This window comes from Moschus berezovskii, chromosome 14, assembly GCF_049115385.1.
Source record: "Moschus berezovskii isolate FMDL1 chromosome 14, NW_MosBer_1.0, whole genome shotgun sequence".
NCBI lineage: Eukaryota > Metazoa > Chordata > Mammalia > Artiodactyla > Moschidae > Moschus > Moschus berezovskii.
The window spans coordinates 8521508-8541500 of record NC_142473.1 but is presented as its reverse complement, the minus strand read 5'-3'; the positions used below and the strand labels follow the sequence as shown (position 1 = coordinate 8541500).

The 19993-nt window shown below is 40.4% G+C and overlaps 1 protein-coding gene across 4 annotated transcripts in view; it reads left to right on the top strand.

Moving 5' to 3' along the window:
• The window catches only part of DYNC2H1 (dynein cytoplasmic 2 heavy chain 1), a 460552-nt gene that overhangs the window by 292227 nt on the left and 148332 nt on the right, over positions 1-19993 (top strand). For 3 of the 4 annotated variants that reach the window (XM_055422858.2, XM_055422857.2, XM_055422859.2), the window contains exons 81-82: positions 1091-1299; positions 6428-6532. In XM_055422858.2, coding sequence (XP_055278833.2) covers positions 1091-1299; positions 6428-6532 — 314 coding nt within the window. Of the gene's footprint in view, positions 1-43; positions 206-1090; positions 1300-6427; positions 6533-19993 lie in introns of those variants that run through there. The other variant, XM_055422860.2, reaches the window with a different exon arrangement.

Genomic DNA, 19993 nt, shown 5'->3' with positions numbered 1-19993 from the left:
TTACTGCTGTCGTGGAGAAAGTAATTTTCCTCTACCCTTCTAGGTTTTTCTGACTGGTCAAAGAATTAAATTGACATGAAATAAATTAATAAGGGAAGATGGTGGCTCAGGCGGTAAAGAAGCTGCCTGCAAAGAAGGAGACCTGGGTTTGATCCCTGGGTTGGGAAGATCCCTTGGAGAAGGGCATGACAACCCACTCCAGTATTCTTGCCTAGAGAATCCCATGGACAGAGGAGCCTGGTGGGCTACAGTCCATGGGGTTGCAGAGAGTCAAGCATGACTGAGTGAGTAAGCACAGCACAACAAATAAACAAAACAAAAAAAATTAATAATTTGTGTATATGTGAGAGACCCAAGAAAACCAAGTAGCCTGCTAAAATGGCTGAAGCTCTTACCCTAGATACCACCTTCAACTAAAGACAAAAATGTCATGAAGTGGGGGTAGTGGTTTTAGCCTTCAAAAGGGAGAAAGGCTGTTTATGGGGAGATGCGAAAAAGCAGATGTTTGGAAGGAAATCACTGGGCTATGCAGAGACAGTGGGAAGCAGAGAGGAATTTTAAAAGACTTTGCCAGGTTCCTTCCTGACCACCATATCTAGTTCATACTGTACTTATCTATGGTGATAACTCCCTTCCTGGAACTGGCCCTCTGTGATTATATTAATAATATTAATGAGCATTGATGTTAATATCAAGGCTGGAAAGTGAAAGTTGCTCATTCACATCTGACTCTTTGCAACACCGTGGACTATACATTCCATGGAATTCTCCAGACGAGAATATTGGAGTGGATAGCCGTTTCCTTCTCCAGCTGATGTTCCCTTCTCCCGGAGATCTTCCCAACCCAGGGATCGAACCCAGGTCTTCCATATTGCAGGCAGATTCTTTACCAGCTGAGCTACCAGCGAAGCTCTAATATTGATGAGCATTAATGTTAATATCAAGCCTTAAGGAATAATTTAAATGCTTTAAATATGTATTATTATAGTCTATAAATATAGCTGGAGCCTGAAATTTGTTTAATATTTTAGAATATTTTTAGAAAATTTCTAATATCTTAGAAATGAAACAAATTTTTTTAAAATTATAGGTTCTAAAGATGTACAGTGGGAATTTGTACATGGTTTGCTTGAAAATGCTATTTATGGAGGACGCATAGATAACTACTTTGACCTTAGAGTTCTTCAATCATACCTGAAGCAATTTTTTAATTCTTCAATAATTGATGTATTAAGCCAAAGGAACAAGAAAAGCGTTTTTCCATACTCCATATCTCTGCCAAAATCCTGCAGCATTTTGGTAGGTAAAATTAATTATTTTCAATTTATTATCAGATTGAAACTTGCATAATTTCTTATATTGTTAAAAATGTGTTGTTTATTTTCACAAGTAGAAGCAGTCATCACTCACAAATATGGATTATTACTTATTAAGTCAATATGCAGCCTGATTCTCTAAACTCTAGTTAGGTGTCCTATTGCTTGAGCATTGATTGATGATAATAGTATTGATCGATAGATACATCTTGAAAGTGGTGGCTTAGGAAACTTTTTAAACTGTAGGGCTGCTGGGAAGATCTGGAATGGGAGGGTATGCTACTTGTTTGTAATTATGAGAGTGCTCTGATACAGTAAATTTGAAAAAAGCAAATATTATTCAACAGATGTCTATTTCATACTCTGGTTTATAAATTTAAAGTAGTTCTAAAGCTATAAGAATAGTTAATCTAAAAAGATTTCATACCAACATTTTTGTTTATATAATTTATTTTGACTGTAGCTTTTTGCTTTAAGTCATCTTATAGAAGTTTCCTAGAATGCAGTCATCTTTTCCAGAAAATAGTACAAAATGTAGCTCAAAGAATTCAATTTTAGTTTATTTTACTACCAATTTGTATTTGTGTAAATGCCCCCGAAAAAAGTTTTTATTGCCTGCTGCTGCTGCTGCTGCTGCGTCACTTCAGCTGTGTCCGACTCTGTGTGACCCCATAGACAGAAGCCCACCAGGCTCCCCTGTCCCTGGGATTCTCCAGGCAAGAACACTGGAGTGGGTTGCCATTTCCTTCTCCAATGTGTGAAAGTGAAAAGTGAAAGTGAAGTCGCTCAGTCATGTCCGACCCTCAGCGACCCCACGGACTGCAGCCTACCAGGCTTCTCCATCCATGGGATTTTCTAGGCAATAGTACTGGAGTGGCTTGCCATTGCCTTCTCCGTTTTATTGCCTAGAGTATTTAAATTACATGTTTCTTCATGAATTACAAAATATACATATATTTAATTATATGTTTCTTTCAGTATTGTGCCTTTTCTCTCATTCAAAGATTTTTTAAGAAAATGCCTTTGTTTTAGTAACATAAATCAAAAAATAAAATCTTAACTGCCAATATTAAATATGTTACTCTTATTGAATATCATATCTGTTTTTTTAAGTATTCCATCTATTTTATTTTTCCCTATCTTCCATTCAGTTAATCATTCAACAATACTCATTGAACATTTGCTCAACAATAACCCTGTTCAAGACTTTGTGGATCACTTGATGCATCAGTACTTTACTTTTTAGTAGAAGAAACTTGGAGTCAGAAATATCACTGATATTTATTATTATATATTTATTTCTGATAAATATATAGTACACGTGTTAGCATACCCTGACAAGTCTTTTGTCTCTATTGTTTGAAGTTTAAATTGAAAAATAAAAAATATATAGAAAAGTAGATGTCGTAAGTGCACAATTCAGTGCATACTTGTACATTGAACACATGAGTATAACCAGCACTGGAACCAAGAAACAACATTATCAGCTCCCTGGAATTCCTTCCCCTTTTAGTTACTGTCTCCCCGCACAGGATACATTAACCTAATTTCCAACAACCTGTGTTCAGTTTTGCCTCTCTCTACTTCATGTAAAGGGTATCATTTGGTATACATTCTTTTGTGTCCAAGTGAGAATAAATCAGTTTGGATATGTAGAGGTGTCATTTAGGAAACCGTCCAAAGTAGAGAAGATGCCCCAGTCTCAGTGAGAAAGTTTCACAGATATTTAAAAATGAACCAAGTGTATAAATACAAAGAAAACAATAGTTTTAAAATTATAAGATGGTTATGTGAATTCCCTGGTGTTCCAGTGGTTAGGACTCCACGCTTCCACAGGCAGTGGTCATGAGTTCAATCTCTGGTCAGGGAACTAAGATCTCATATACTGCAAGGCACAGCCAAAAAAGATAATAAAAAGAAAAAAGAAAACAAAATTTTTTTAAAATATAAAAATTATAAGATGATTCACTAGAGTCAGTGTTTAGCTTTCTATTTAATTGATTTACATAGAAGGAGAAAGCCAAAGTTTCCCAGGAGAGGAGAATGCTTAGATACACACACACACATGCACAAATGCATGCATATACACAAGTATACACTCACATATAATACATATATATTTATGCATGTCTATTAATATGTTGTGACTGAACACCTTAAGGAAGTTTACTGCGCTATAGGAGAGGAAAAATTTCAGAGAACAGCATTTCTTTTCAAACTTTGACATACTTCCTGGAGTTTAACTCCAGAACCTGTGTCTTGGAAATTCTTGAGAGGCAGCTGCGAAGGATGAGAAAGGATGAAGGGGGTGGGGGCAGAAGATGAGACTGCTCCATTAAAAATAATTTATCCCACTTCAGCAAGAATAGTTTAGGTCCATATAGAATACCTGCCTTAAAATAAACTTGTCTCTTCATGAAAACAAACAAAACAATTCCCATCTTTGGACCAAACTGAATAAATCATCTTGGTCTACTCTTAGTTTCCTATCTAGCATCTGAAGTGGAAAGTGTTTGGGTGAATGCTTGACAAATCAAGCCTTTGTAGTGCTTACAGTAAGTCTTGGGATGACAGGATAGGATTATTGATGCATTTCATCACACCTCACCAGTGAAGACTAACTGGAATTGCTTTATAGTAAAGCAATTTACAGGGCAGTTCTTGTACATTATACTGTGGGTGTATATGTTTCTGAGGGTTCTATAAGTTTAAAAAAAAAAAGATTGTTAGAGTATTTATTTCATTATAAGCAGAGCTACACTCTGCTGATTAGTCTTTGGTAGGTTACAGGATTCCAGCTATTTAAAAATCTTAAAGGATGATGCTGTTAAAGTGCTGCTCTCAGTATGTCAGCAAATTTTGAAAACTGAGCAGTGACCACAGGACTGGGAAAGGTCAATTTTCATTCCAATCCCAAAGAAGGGCAGTGCCAAAGAATGCTCAAACTACCATACAAATGCACTCATTTTGCATGCTATAAAGGTTATGTTCAAAATTCTTCAAGCTAGGCTTCAGCAGTACATGAACCAAGAACTTCCAGATATACAAGCTGGATTTAGAAAAGGCAGAGGTACCACACAGTGAGAATCTGCCAGTGCAGGAGACACAGGAGATGAAAGTTCGATTCCTGGGTTGGGAAGATTCCCTGGAGGAGGAAATGTCAGTCCACTGCAGTACTCTTGCCTTGGAAATTCCATGGACAGAGAAGCCTGGTGGACCACAGTTCATGGGGTTGCAAAGAGTTGGACATGACTGAAGCAGCTGAACACAGAAGAACCAGAGATCAAATTGCATTCGTTGGATCATAGAGAAAGCAAGAGAATTTGAGAAGAAACATCCACTTCTGCTTCACTGACTACGCAAAAGCCTTTGACTATATGGGATCACAGCAAACTGTGGAAAATTCTTAAAGAGATGGGAATATCAGACCACCTTACCTGTCTCCTGAGAAACTTGTATGTCGGTTAAAGCCTTACATAGAACAACAGACTGGTTCAAAATTGGGAAAGGAGTACGACATGGCTGTATATTGTCACCCTGCTCATTTAACTTCTATGCAGAGTTCAGTTCAGTCGCTCAGTTGTGTCCGACTTTTTGCGACCCCATGAATCACGGCACGCCAGGCCTCCCTGTCCATCACCAACTCCCTGAGTTCACTCAAACTCATGTCCATAGAGTTGGTGATGCCATCCAGCCATCTCATTCTCTGTTGTCCCCTTCTCCTCCCGCCCCCAATCCTTCCCAGCATCAGACTCTTTTCCAGTGAGTCAACTCAGTACCTTATGTTAAATGCCGGGATGGATGACTCACAAGCTGGAATCAAGATTGCCAAAGAAATATCCACAACCTCAAATATTATGGCAGAAAGTGAAGAGGAATTAAAGAACCTCTTTTTAAAATTTATTTTGCTGTTTTTAATTTTTTTTTTAAATTTCTAAAAAATAAACTTTTTTCTTCTACAAACCCTTGCATTGAGGGCTGATTTTCAATAGATTGCAGCAAGGGAGCTGCTCTGCTACCTATGAAACCCTGACCTAAAAACGGGTCGTCTACAAATAGTTTAGCACCAGGTTCCCCATATGCCATTTGTGAGGGAGTGACTGCCTTTCCAGCCTGTTGATAAGGGTGAAAGAGGAGGTTGAAAAACCTGGCTTCAAACTCAGCATTCAAAAAAACGAAGATTATGGCATCCAGTCCCATCACTTCCTGGCAAATAGAAGGAGAAAAAGTAGAAGCAGTGACAGATTTTCTCTTCTTGGGCTCCAAAATCACCTTGAATGGTGACTGCAGCCATGAAATTAAGAGACACTTACTTCTTGGGAGAAAATCTATGACAAACCTGGACAGCATATTAAAAAGCAGAGATATCACTTTGCCGACAAAGGGTCATATAGTGAAAGCTATGGTTTTTCCAGTAGTCATGTATGGATGTGAGAATTGAACCATAAAGAAGGCTGAGTGTTGAAGAATTGATGCTTTTGAACTGTGGTGTTGGAGAAGACCCTTGAGAGTCCCTTAGACTACAAGGAGATCCAACCAGTCCATCCTAAAGGAAATCAACCCTGAGTATTCATTGGAAGGACTGATGATGAAGCTGAAGCTCCAATATGTGGACCACTTGATGCGAAGAGCCGACTCCTTGGAAAAGACCCTGATGCTGGGAAAGATAGAAGGCAAAAGAAGAGGGAAGCAGAGAGATGGTGAGATAGCATCACCGACTCAAGCCAACTCTGGGAGATAGTGAAGGACAGGGAAGCCTGGCGTGCCACAGTCCATGGGGTCAGAAAGATTAGTACACGAACTAACGACTGAACAACAACAGGCATAGCCACTCATATATATTTGCTTTAATCAATTCAGGGTCCCTTCAGTTATGAGAAATGTCAGAGAAGAAAGTATAATATCATCTAAGTATGAAGAAGTCATGACAAAGAGAATTTCCATTAGATAACTGAGTTAATACTATACACACTGAAAGTGAGGTTTACCTAGACAGTGTGACATGAATAACTAGCAATTTAATACTTTGTGATATTCTGGTTCTTTCTGATTTCAGTGGTTGTAAACTTGATCTTTAGTGAAAAACTGATTTTTTACTTCTCTATATTTAGGACTATCGTGCCGTCATTGAGAAACTTCCAGAGGATGACAAACCTAGTTTCTTTGGTCTGCCTGCTAATATTGCTCGCTCATCTCAGCGCATGATCAGTTCTCAGGTAACGTAAAATAGATCTACATTTTAGAAAAAATATTGCTACTGAGCCTGAAAGAAAAAGTGCATTTTATTTAATAGTACAGATCCACATGTTTTATTTAGTTTTTAAATTTTATGTAATATAATAGATTCCATCTTAAATGAATTTAAAATGTTTCTATCTTAATACATTTATTAAAATTAGTAAAATAACACTGAATACTATCCACTTTATCCAAAATATACTGGTTTTACTCCTGTAATTTATCTTATTAAGGGTATTGTAAATTTAGTTTAAGAAATTTATATCATTAAATTTAATATTGTCATTTGTGTATTGTTTAATAAAAGATAAATATTTAATTATTTTATGATTGAATATTGCAAAACATTGAGGGAAGTATGGATTTTTAAGTTATTGAGACACAGAAAAACATAAGCCAAGAACACTATATATTCTAGCTTCTGTTTGAACCAAGAATGAATTAGTCAAATAATTAAGAGCTAACATTTATTGACATTTAACTGTGTGCCTGGTGTTTTAAGTGCTTTATACTCAGAAACTTTAGTCTTCATAAACTCTATGAGGTAAGATCTATCACTTTTCTCTCTCAATACGTGAGGAAACTGGTGGAGAGAATTAAGGTACTTACCGAAGATCATAGAGCCAATAAGAGGCAGGATTGATATTTAAATAGTCTGAGTAAAGACATGGCCTCTCCAACTGCTCCTCAGGTACGAATGTACTTGCTAAGCTGTGTACCCCAAATTGTGAAGTTACATAGGTTCATTGTTGGTCAGTTTTTGAAAATTCTTATGGCTCTTAACAATTTACTTTTGGTAATTTATGGGCATCCTAGCTAGATTATGTTCTCATACTTAGCTACACAGTTTTGTATTTGTTTACTATTTCAGCCAACATTTATAAAATTGATAGTTTTCTCTCTTATTATTCACTAATTTTTTTCTCTAATTATTTGCTGAAATGTTCCTCATGGAATTTTAATGTTCATTTTCACATCTTTGTAAAAAGTGATCGAGTATATAAATATATACTCGTTTGCATAATATATAAATATGTATAACTTTTCTGGAACAGATGAGATCTTAACAACCTCTCTTCATCTATGCTAGCTGAAGACACTATCTGGTTCCTTTTCCCTTTGTCATCCAAAGTGTTAAATCAGATAGTCCACGAGAGAATATAAACTCCTACGTGTGCCTTAGCTTCATAACATATTTGATTACACTCTTTTCTTGTCCCTCCATCCTTTTTGTTGACCTGAAATAGTTATTTTTTAGTAAATCCACCAATAACATAAGAATTGTGTATGTACATTTGAGCCTGTGTTGTATATGTGTTTGTGTATAATTTTACAATGCTTAAGCAAAAAAGGTTAAAAGAATTAAAAGGTCATTAAAAGAATAAAAGTTTATTTTATAGAATCCAAGAGAGTATTTACTTTAGGAACCTTATAAATAGAAGTTCAAGAGTCTGTCTTTAACTTCCTGTTATTAACATGGCTTTCACAACTTCTTTCTCAGTATCATTCAGCTTCTGAAATAGTTTGACTTAGCTCTGCTTGGATCAAATGTCTAATGAAGGGAAAGAGTAAAGTAGGATAGTTATAGCCTTGGAGACGTCAGGGAAGGGTAGAAGACAAGAAATAGAGAATACTGAGCATCTTCATCATATGGAAGTGCCCACCAACCACCTTCATTTTGTACCTTCTTTTTCTCCTGGACCATGGATGGCTGCCACTGATGAGAGCTCAGAGTGTGTGGACTTGGTACTAAATCATAGCCTTGAAAAGTGAAAGTGAAGTTTCTCAGTCGTGTCTGACTCTTTCTGACCCCATGGACTATAGTCTACCAGTCTCCTCAGTCCATGGAATTTTCCAGGCAAGAATACTAGAGTGGCCATTTTCTTCCCCAGGGGATCTTCCTGACCCAGGGATCGAACGTGGTTCTCCTGCATTGCAGGCAGATGCTTTACCATCTGAGCCACCAGGGAAGCCCAATCATAGCCTTGGTTTTCCACAAATCTTCTGTTACATTTTATTCACATAGGTCCAGGGTTTGCATGTTAGCTAACCTGAAGTTCGTCAGTCTAAGTGGAATCTCAAGAATTAGGGATTTCAAAGCAAACGAGGCAGACAAACATTTTACATTTATCTTAACTCTGTGGTTTGGAGAAGGCAATGGCAAGCCACTCCAGTACTCTTGCCTGGAAAATCGCATGGATGGAGGAGCCTGGTAGGCTGCAGTCTGTGGGGTCGCTGAGGGTCGGACAGGACTGAGTGACTTCACTTTCACTTTTCACTTTCACACATTGGAGAAGGAAATGGCAACCCACTCCAGTGTTCTTGCCTGGAGAATCCCAGGGATGGGGGAGCCTGGTGGGCTTCTGTCTATGGGGTCACACAGAGTCGGACATGACTGAAGTGACTTAGCAGCAGCAGCAGCAGTAGTAACTCTGTGGTTTCTAGGGAAGTAGGACAGAGGAGCCTGGCCAGCTACAGTCCATCGGGTTGCACAGAGTTGAACGTGACTGAAACAACTTAGCACAGTACTGTAGGAAGATAGACCCCCGATCTCATTTCCCAGATAGTCCTGAGACAACATAGGCTTCATTTTTGCTTTTTACTTATTCTAGTTAGTTTTCCAAAAGTTATTTTACTATGATTTAATCTCTGGTGTTTTTTCTTATGTTAGTATTCACATTTTTATAAATATTTATTAAATGAAAAGAGGATAACATGTTCTTCCTTGATGTTTTTTGGTGACATACTCTCTTAATATTTATATTTTAACTGTCAGTCTGGTTTACTGTTAATTTATTTAACTATTTAACAGTTCTTAATTATAATTTTTATACATAAATAGCTTTAGTTCAGTTCAGTCACTCAGTCGTGTCCGACTCTTTGTGACCCCATGACTTTAAGAGTACATCAATTACTGCAGCATCTCTTCTTCATAATTATAAAAATTTAAATATAAACTGATAAAAATTTCTATATTTAGAGCATATTTAGAGCTTTTAGACTACAAGTCACATTTGTAGCCACACTTAGAATGCTTGTTCTTCTTGAAAGTGAATGTTCAGATATGAAGAAGCCTGACCGACACTGAATAGATATAAGAATTCCTTTATTGATCATATACAAGTTCAGGGATATGAAACTGATATTAAAGCAGGTATTTGTTGATTTGGCATTTTTAAATCAACTGAGTGCATCCCTCCTAGGCAGTTACCACATCTGGTTTACAACAGTGTTAGTGATACTTATATACAGGTGCTGTGAGTCAGCTGTTACTTTTTTTTTTTTTTGCTGACAGGGATATTTATTATATTACATATTTATAGTTTGATATTAGTGCTTGTGAGGCTTCCCAGGTGGCGCTAGTGGCAAAGATCCCACCTGCCAATGCAGGAGACATGAGAGACGTGGGTTTGATCCCTGGGTTGGGAAGATCCCCTGGAGGAGGAAATTACAACCCACTGCAGTATTCTTGCCTGGAGAATCCCATGGACAGAGGTGTCTGGCAAGCTACAGTCCATAGGGTCTGTGTGACTTAGCACATTATTGCTTATATTCATTATACTGTGCATTAGATCTCTGTAGCTTATTTAGTACTTGCTGTAAGTTTGTACCCTTAAACACTCACTCTTATCTCCTCCACCCTCATCCCCTGGTAACAGTCCTTTTACCGTTTTTCATTTTGACTTTTTAGATTCAATAACTTGACTTTATCTGTCTGACTCATCTCAAATATCATATGTGCGTGCTAAGTTGCTTCAATCGTGTCTGACCCTGTGTGACCCTATGGACTGTAGCCAGCCAGGCTCCTCTCTCCATGAGGTTTTCCAGGCAAGAATACAGGAGCGGGTTGCCATTTTCTCCTCCATGGGATCTTCCCGACACAGCAATTGAGCCCATGTCTCTTAGGCTTCCTGCATTGGCAGGCAGGTTCTTTATCACTAGCACCATCTGGGATGCCCATCTCACATAGCATTATGTGTTTAATGTACATCCATGTTGTCACTATCCTCCTTTGTTGTGGCTGAATAATATTCCATTGTGTATATGTTCTACATCTTTTTTATTTATTCATTCATTGATGGGCACTTGGGTTGTCTTCATATCTTGGCTATTTGGAATAATGCAGCAATCACCATGAGAGTGCATATATTCTGTTGAAATCCTATGTTCATTTTTGGTGTATATACCTAGAAGTGGAATTTCAAGATCGCATAATACATCTGTTTTTAATTTTTTAATCAAAATTCCGTACTGTTTTCTATGGTGGCTGCACTAGTTTACACTCCCATCAATGGTTCATGAAGATTCCCTTTTCCTGACATCCTTCCGAACATTTGTTATTCTTTGCCTTTGATGATAGCCATTATGACAGGTGTTGGTGGTATCTCATTGTGGCTTTCATTACCATTTCTGTCATTAGTGATGAGCATCTTTTCACGTGTCTGTTGGCCATTTTGATGTACTCTTTGTCTCTTGTTCTTCAGCCTATTTTTTAATCATACTTTTGTGTTTGTGTGATGAAGTTGACTAAATTCTTTATACATTTTGAATGTTACCTCTTTATCTGATATATGGTTTGAATAAGTTGTCTCACATTCTGTAAGTTATCTTTTCATTTAGTTAATTGCTGGTTCTGCTATGCAGAAACTTCTGATTTTGATGTCGTCACATTTGTTGATTTTTGTTTTTGTTGTTTGTATTTTTGGTGTCATATTAAAAAAATCACTGCCAAGACATTGCTTCTTCCCTACATTTTCTTCTAGGAGTTTTATGGTATCAAGTTTTTTGTCTTTGATCTCTTTTGAGATGATAATTGTGAGTTACGTGAGATAGTATAATTTCATAGTTTTGCTTGTATTTTTCCAGTTTTCCAGCACCATTAGTTGAAGAGACTACTCTTTCCCCATTGCATATTCTTGGCTCTCTTGTCAAATATTAGTTGACTTTATCTGCTGCTGCTACTGCTGCTAAGTCACTTCAGTCGTGTCCGGCTCTGTGAGACCCCATAGATGGAAGCCCACCAGGCTCCCCCGTCCCTGGGATTCTCCAGGCAAGAACACTGGAGTGGGTTGCCATTTCCTTCTCCAAAGTGTGAAAGTGAAAAGTGAAAGTGAAGTCGCTCAGTCGTGTCTGACCCTTAGCGACCCCACCGACTGCAGCCTACCAGGCTCCTCCATCCATGGGATTTTCTAGGCAATACTACTGGAGTGGCTTGCCATTGCTTTCTCCGTGACTTTATCTACTGGAATTTAATTCTGGACTTTCTATTCTGTTCCATTGGTCGATGTGTCTGTTTTTGTGTGAATACAATACAGTTTGGTTATTTTTTAGAATTTCAGTTTCTTTGGTAAAATACACTTTATTTTATTCTTAAGGTCATTGTATTGTCATTTTGAGTTTTCTTGTAGCTCACTGAATTTCTTCATAACAGATATTTTTAATTCTTTATCAGTTAAATTGCAATATTCTGTCTTTAGGTTTGGCTGCTAGAAAATTGCTTTTTTCTTTTCATAATACTTTATTGCTGGAATTTTGCATGGTGTTTGATGAAAAGTGCCTTTGCCATCGCATTTGAGTTAGTGAATATCTTTCTCACTTAGGCAAGAGTTTGTTTACTGTGTGTGGTTCTAACTGTTCAATAGGTTGGTGATTAGGAGCCTTTTTGTTTCCCAGAAGGTGGCAGTATAGCACAAGTGTTTGGTTTTTCTTATTAGAGAGGACTTGGCTGCTGCTAAGCTGGGGGAGAACATGCGTTAAAAAAAAAAGTAAAAAGGTGGCAGCTAAGTTGGAGGAAGTGTGTCCTTAGCACTTGCCTATTTGGCTTACCCATGGCCCAGTACGGGGCGTTTCAGTCAGAGGGTTCCCAACAGTTGGAGGGCCAGCATCCTGGGGCAGACAACAGGAAGCTCTTCCCTCATATCTCTTTGTCGGCTCCCTCCGTCTCCCTTCCCCAGTCACTGCCCTCTGTCCTCAGAGAGCGGTGAGCCCTTCCTGCTGCAGAGCGTGAGGCACTCTCCGCCTCGCCTTCCGTGCTCTCTGCCTCCTCTGCCAGAAACGTCACGCGGTTTCGATGCTGGACGCTCCGCTCCCACCTCAGCGCCACCTCCGCCCCTCAGCGCTACCTCAGCCACCTCCGCCCCCTCAACGCCACCTCCGCCACCTCAGTGCCACCTCAGCGCCACCTCCGCCACCTCCGCCACCTCAGCGCCACCTCAGCGCCACCTCCGCCCCCTCAGCGCCACCTCAGCGTCACCTCAGCGCCACCTCAGCCACCTCCGCCCCCTCAGCGCCACCTCAGTGTCCCCTCCACCACCTCAGCGCCACCTCAGCGCCACCTCCGCCCCCTCAGCACCACCTCAGTGTCACCTCAGCGCCATCTCAGCCACCTCCGCCCCCTCAGCGCCACCTCGGTGTCCCCTCCACCACCTCAGCGCCACCTCAGCGCCACCTCCGCCCCCTCAGCGCCACCTCAGTGTCACCTCAGCGCCATCTCAGCCACCTCCGCCCCCTCAGCGCCACCTCAGTGTCCCCTCCACCACCTCAGCGCCACCTCAGCACCACCTCCGCCACCTCAGTGCCACCTCCGCCACCTCAGCGCCACCTCAGTGTCACCTCCGCCACCTCAGCGCCACCTCAGCCACCTCCGCCCCCTCAGCGCCACCTCGGCCTTCTCCGGCCCCTCAGCGCCACCTCAGCGCCACCTCAGTGTCACCTCCGCCACCTCAGCGCCACCTCAGTGTCCCCTCCACCACCTCAGCGCCACCTCAGCCACCTCCGGCCCCTCAGTGCCACCTCAGCGCCGCAGCCGCGCTCTGGTTCTGCTGTCTGCTCCCTTGCGGTGCACGTGTGTGGTTCTCACAGGTGTCATGGTGTGACGTGCAGAGTTGCTTTTTTTTCCCATTTAGAGATGTCCAATTAGTTGTAAATCAAAAAGGAGAGAAAAAAGGAGTGATTCATATTTCCATGAGGCTGGTGGTCACCCTTCTGATTTTTTGTTTTAATCTGTTGCAGTATCTCCACAATAAGGTATTTCATCGACACTAGCTATTATACTGTCCCTTTTTCCTTCAGTTCTTCCACCATGTTATAAATATTGTATAGATGTTGTGGCAGTAGTCAAATTGTGAATGTCAAAGGGAAGAAGATTCTTTAATTAGTTTATGATTTTGGCTGCCTTGGGTCTTCAGTTGCTGTGTGCGCTCTCTCACTGCAGTGAGCGTGTCTCCTCTAGTTGCCGTGCATGGGCTCCTCATTGCCCTGGCTTTCCGTGTTGTGGAGCGCGGGTGTGCAGGCAGCTTCAGCAGTTGTGGTATGCACGCTTGGTTGCCCCATGGCATGTGAAATCTTCCTGGACCAGGGTTCGAACTTATGTCCCTTACACTGGCAGGCGGATGCTTTAGCACTCGACAACTGGGAAACCCCAAAAGGAAGAAACTATGGGTTTTATTTTACCTTGTTTTTTAAGTTATTTTTTATTGGAATAATGTTGCTTTGCAATATTGTATTAGTTTCTACTGTATAGCAATGGATCAAGAGATTACCATACAGAGTGAAGTCAGAGAAAAACAAATGTCATATATTAACACCTATGTGTGGAATCTAGAAAAATGGTGCAGATGATCATACATGATCATACCATTTTATTTTTGATGATGGGGAGGGGAAGATACCATCTTGATGTATTAATTTGATATATAAATGAATATTATTTCTGATAATATTTATTTGAAATGTCCATGTGAAATATCTAGTTTGAAATGTCTACTGGGAATTTTGACTAAATACATGAGAGAATACAGATATAGATATGATTTAAAAGGGGTTGACAAACAGCAACATATTTGTGGGAGAGGAAGTCGTGGGAATCAGAGATTATTAGAAAACATTGATAGAGCAAAAAGCGAAGATACCTGAAGGTAGAACCCTGGGAAATATCTACATTTAACGTATGTGTGAACCTGGAAAGATTTTAGCAAGAGTATACTGCAGTTGGAAAATAAGACAATCAGAATTTTAAAGGTAGGTTCCAAGGTGATGGGAGTGTGTGGCAAGAGTTTTAAGCAGAATGGAGGAGGAGTTCTCAGTGTTAAAGGTTGATTAGAACTGAGAGTAAGTCATATGGCTTCCCAGGTGGCTCAGTGGTAAAGAATTGCCTGCTAATGTAGGAGTTGAGGATTTGATTTCTGGGTCAGGAAGATTCCCTGGAGGAGGAAATGGCAACTCACTCCAATATTCCTGCCTGGAAATTTGCATAGACAGAGGAGCCTGGCGGGCTACAGTCCATAGGGTCGCAAAGAGTCTGTCTGATATGACTGAGCACATACCATGTACACATACACGGGCCTTGACCAGTTTTTCAAGACTTTCTAGAGCCTCTTCCTGTAGAAATTCAGAGGATACATATCAAATTATAGTGTTTGGGTAGGTGGAGAGAGGGGATGTTGTTCTGGTGAATATTGTTGTTGTTGTTCAGTCCCAAAGTCATGTTTGACTCTGTGACCCCATGAACTGCAGCACGCCAGACTTCTCTGTCCTTCACTACCTCCCTGAGTTTGCTCAAATTCATGTCCATTGAATCGGTGATGCCATCTTACCGTCTCATCCTCTGCCACCATCTTCTACTCGTCAAAGATTGCCCTCAATCTTTCTCAGCATTAGGGTCTTTTCCAGTGAGTCCGCCCTTTGCATTAGGTGGCCAAATTATTGAAACTTCAGCTTTAGCATCCGTCCTTCCAATGAATATTCAGGGTTGATTTCCTTTAGGATCCACTGGTTTGATCTTCTTGCAGTTCAAGGGATTCTCAAAAGTCTTCTCCAGCACCACTATTTGAAGGCATCTATTCTGTGGCACTCAGCTTCAGTTCAGTTCAGTTCAGTTCAGTCGCTCAGTCGTGTCCGACTCTCCGCGACCCCGTGAATCACAGCACGCCAGGCCTCCCTGTCCATCACCAACTCCCGGAGTTCACTCAAACTCATGTCCACAGAGTCGGTGATGCCATCTAATTCTCAGTCGTCCCCTTCTCCTCCCGCCCCCAACCTTTCCCAGCATCAGAGTCTTTTCCAGTGAGTCAACTTGTCGCATGAGGTGGCCAAAGTATTGCAGTTTCAGCTTTAGCATCAGTCCTTCCAATGAACACCCAGGATTGATCTCCTCCAGAATGGACTGGTTGGATCTCCTTGCAGTCCAGGGGACTCTCAGGAGTCTTCTCCAGCACCACAGTTCAAAAGCATCAATTCTTCGGGCACTCAGCTAGCAGCCTCCTATTTTAAATTCAGGGTTCAACTGAGATTTTCCTTCCTCTAGAAGATGTTTCCTAATCCCTTCAAATCTGGACTTGGTTCCCTGGTGGCTCAGACGGTAAAGAATCTGCCTGCAGTGTGGGAGACCCAGGTTCGATCACTGGGTCAGGAAGATCCCATGGAGAAAGAAATGGCAACCCACTCCAGCATCCTTGCCTGAAAAATCCCATGATGGAGGAGTCTGGCAGGCTGCAGTCCATTGGGGTCACAAAGAGTCAGACGTGACTGAGTGATTTCACTTTCACTTGTTTCTGTGGAATACTGTTCTTAGTTCAATAGAGCTCTTACTCTATATCGATTTTTAACTGTTTCCATGTGTATTTCCCCAAGAACAGAGGGACATATGTATAAGAATAGATTGCTAGCTACTGCCAGGAATGTGGTAGACTTTCAACAAACATTCACTTACTGAGTGAATACCTGAAACTACCAAATGGAAAGCATCAATTCTTCGGTGTTCAGCCTTCTTTATGGTCCAACTTTCACATCCATCCATGACTACTGGAAAAGCCGCAGCTTTGACTAGACAGACCTCTGTCAGCAAAGTGATGTCTCTGCTTTTTAATATGCTTGTCTAGGTTTTCTTTATCATAGCTTTTCTTCCAGGGAGCAAGTATCTTTTAATTTTGTGGCTGCAGTCACTGTTTGCAGTGATTTTGGAACCCAAGAACATAAAGTCTGTCTCGGTTTCCATTGTTTCCCCATCTATTTGCCATGAAGTGATGGAACTGGATGCCATGATCTTAGTTTTTTAAATGTTGAGTTTTAAACCAACTTTTTCACTCTTACCTGCCTCCTGACAAATGTGTATGCAGGACCAGAAGCAACAGTTAGAACCAGACAGGAAACATAGACTTGTTCAAAATCAGGAAAGGAGTATAAGGCTGTATATTGTCACCCTGCTTATTTAACTTTGGAAAAGGCAATGGCAACCCACTCCAGTACTCTTGCCTGGAAAATCCCATGGATGGAGAAGCCTGTTAGGCTACAATCCATGGGGTCGCCAAGAGTTGGACACGACTGAGCGACTTCACTTTCATTTTATTTAACTTATATGAAGAGTACATCATGTGAAATGTCAAGCTGGAAAACTCACAGGCTGGCCTCAAGATTGAAGGGAGAAACATCAATAACACCAGATATGCATATGTTATCACTCTAATGGCAGAAAGCAAAGAGAAACTAAACAGCCTCTTGATGAGGGTGAAAAAGGAGAGTGAAAAAGCTGAGAGCATTGAGTAGAGTTCCTTGTGCTATTAATATATTAGTAAGTCCTTATTAGTTATCTATTTTATAAATAATAGTGTGTGTATGTCAACCCCAATCTTCCAGTTTATCCCTACCTCCCCCTTATGCTCTGGAAATCATAAATTTGTTTTCTATATCTGTAACTGTATTTGTGTTTTATAGATAAGTTCATTTATACCCCCTCTTTTTTTTTTTAAGATTCCACGTATAAGTGATGTCATATGATATTTATCTTTCTCTGTCTGCCTTACTTCACTCAGTATGACAATCTCTAGGTCCATCCATGTTCCTGCAAATGGCATTATTTTGTCCTTTTTATGGCTGAATTTTATCTTTTTTATTGTTAAAAATAAGTTCTAGTTGATATAGCTTGTTTTGTTAAATAAAAGTTTTTTATATGAGAAAATGAAAGCTAAACATAATTAAGTTTAATATTTAAAATCATGTTCTTGGGACTTCTTTCATAGTCCATTTGGTTGGGAATCTGCCCTGCAGTGAAAGGGAAGTGGGTTTGACCCTGGTCAGGGAACTAAGATCCCACATACAGTGGAGCAGCTGGGCATGTGGGCGGCAACTCCAGAGCACAGGCGCCACAGCTAGAGAGTCCATGTGCCACAGTGAAAGATCCCATGTGCCATGACTAAGACCTTGACCCAGTCAAACAAATAAATATTTAAAATCATGTTCTTTAATCAATATGATCCTAAATTGTTATCATTACTGTGTGTCCTTGTTTACCAAGGTGAGGCAGTATCTTCTGGGGACATACTGATTTTTGTCTGTCCAGATACATGAAACACTTGAAATAGCATTCGGGAAATTGTCGATCCCATTATTTTGCTTGGTTCTGATAGAACTGTTAATGACAATGCTGTTTCTCCATCTCTTTCACATCCCTTCTCCCCTCAAACCAAAACTGAGCAGAAAACAGTTCTCTTACATCCTTAGTGGAAGTGTATCAGCAAAGTCACTCATAGTTTCCCTGGGTTAATATTTAGATCCTGAGACCAAACAGGCAGTCTTTTCACTGGATTAGATAAATGGAAGTATTAGAAATCTGTTCTTGATTATGGCCATACTTGGAGTGAAAGAAGGATCAATAAAAGATTAACCTCAGAGACAGAGAAATGAAAAGAGCATTATTTCTATGCTTACAATAAAAGAGTCCAAACCAAGTTCATGACTTTTCTTGAACCTGTTGGAGAGATGACTTCGCAGAACAATGAACTGAAATCTAAGGAGAGACAGGTGCCTACATGTGATTATTAGATACAAGGGTTTGTCTACCTGGAGCAGGTGAAAGCAGGCACTGGTAGGAATTAAGCTTAGTGAATTGGTCAAGGCCACAGGCAGGCTGGTAGAGAATGAAGGCCACAGATAACAGAGTGAGTTCTATTCATGGTCCTCTATATGGTGAGAGTACTTAGAAAGCTTCCTTAGCGGTGGGTGGCCCAAGGGCAGAGAAGTGTCATTTGGGAAGGAGGAGAGGCCTGGAACTCTGTCCCTGTATACTCTATGGGGCAAAAGCCTTCATCTGAGAGAAGATACGAAGAAACAACAAGAAGGATGAAAGCCGCTCTTGCCCTTATAGTACTGAATAAAACTCCACTAGGAAAATGGAATAGGGAAAACTCTCTACCCCTCTGTTAGGAGAAGGAATGTATGCCTGAATTATAGTTTAGAGGGGCCACATCCGTGAGCTCTGTGGTACAGTATCCACCTATGACTGAAGTCAAATCAGGACAACAAGAATGCTGTCATCCCTTCTCAACCATCAAGAAAGAAGTGGCAGTGATTTCCGTTCCAGAGGGTTATCAACAATGCAGACAGACCCTCTCTGAGACACACTGGCAAACAGAAAAAATGCCCCACCCCTGTGGGAAGGGGCAGGAATCTGTGCAGAACTACAGCTGGGATGAAGGAAGGGCTCTGAGACTGCCACGTCTCTCAGACCCAGGGGCACAGTGTCTACCTAAGACTGTTAGTTGTCCTTACTTATATGCAGGATCAGATGGTTTCAACTGTAATATGGAAATTATAAACATGGATAAAATGAAAGTGCTACGAATACCGTATACACGAACAGAGGTGCAGGATGTCTTTGACAAGGTAATCAGTAGACTTGCAACAGTCGTGGAGAGAATCACTGAAACGGAAGGTAAATCAGTGAAAATTACCCAGACTGAAACAGAGGAGGAAAAAGAATGAAAAATCATGGAAGAAAGCATCCAATATTGTGGAATAATATGGAGCAGTGTAACAGTTACATAGTTGGGATCCACAAATCCATGAAGTTCAAAGAGCACTTTGCTGGATAAAATCCCATCCTACTAACACTAAGAAAAACAAGCCCACCTAAACATAGAATATTTAGACTGTTGAAAACAAAAGGCTAAAATACTGAAGACAGTGAGAGCGGGAGAAGACACATTACCTACAAAGAAACAAAGACAAGTAATAGAGCTGCCTTTTTCTCAGAAGCTATTCATGCAGAAGACAGTAGAATAGTGACTTTAAAGTGCTAAATGAAAAAACTTTCAACCCTGAGTTCAATGCCTAACAAAATAGCTTTCAAAACTGAAGTGTTGAAGTTTTTCTTAGACAAATAAAACCACAATATATTGCCAGCAGATTTACTCTACAAGATTGTTACAGGAAGTTTTTCAGGCATAAGAGCTGTGGTTGCAGACAAAATGTTGGTTCGATACAAACAAATGAAGAGCTCTAGACACTCCAGTACTCTTGCCTGGAAAATCCCATGGACGGAGGAGCCTGATGCCCTGCAGTCCATGGGGTTGCTAAGAGTCGGACAAGACTGAGCGACTTAACTTTCACTTTTCACTTTCATGCATTGGAGAAGGAAGTGGCAACCCACTCCAATGTTCTTGCCT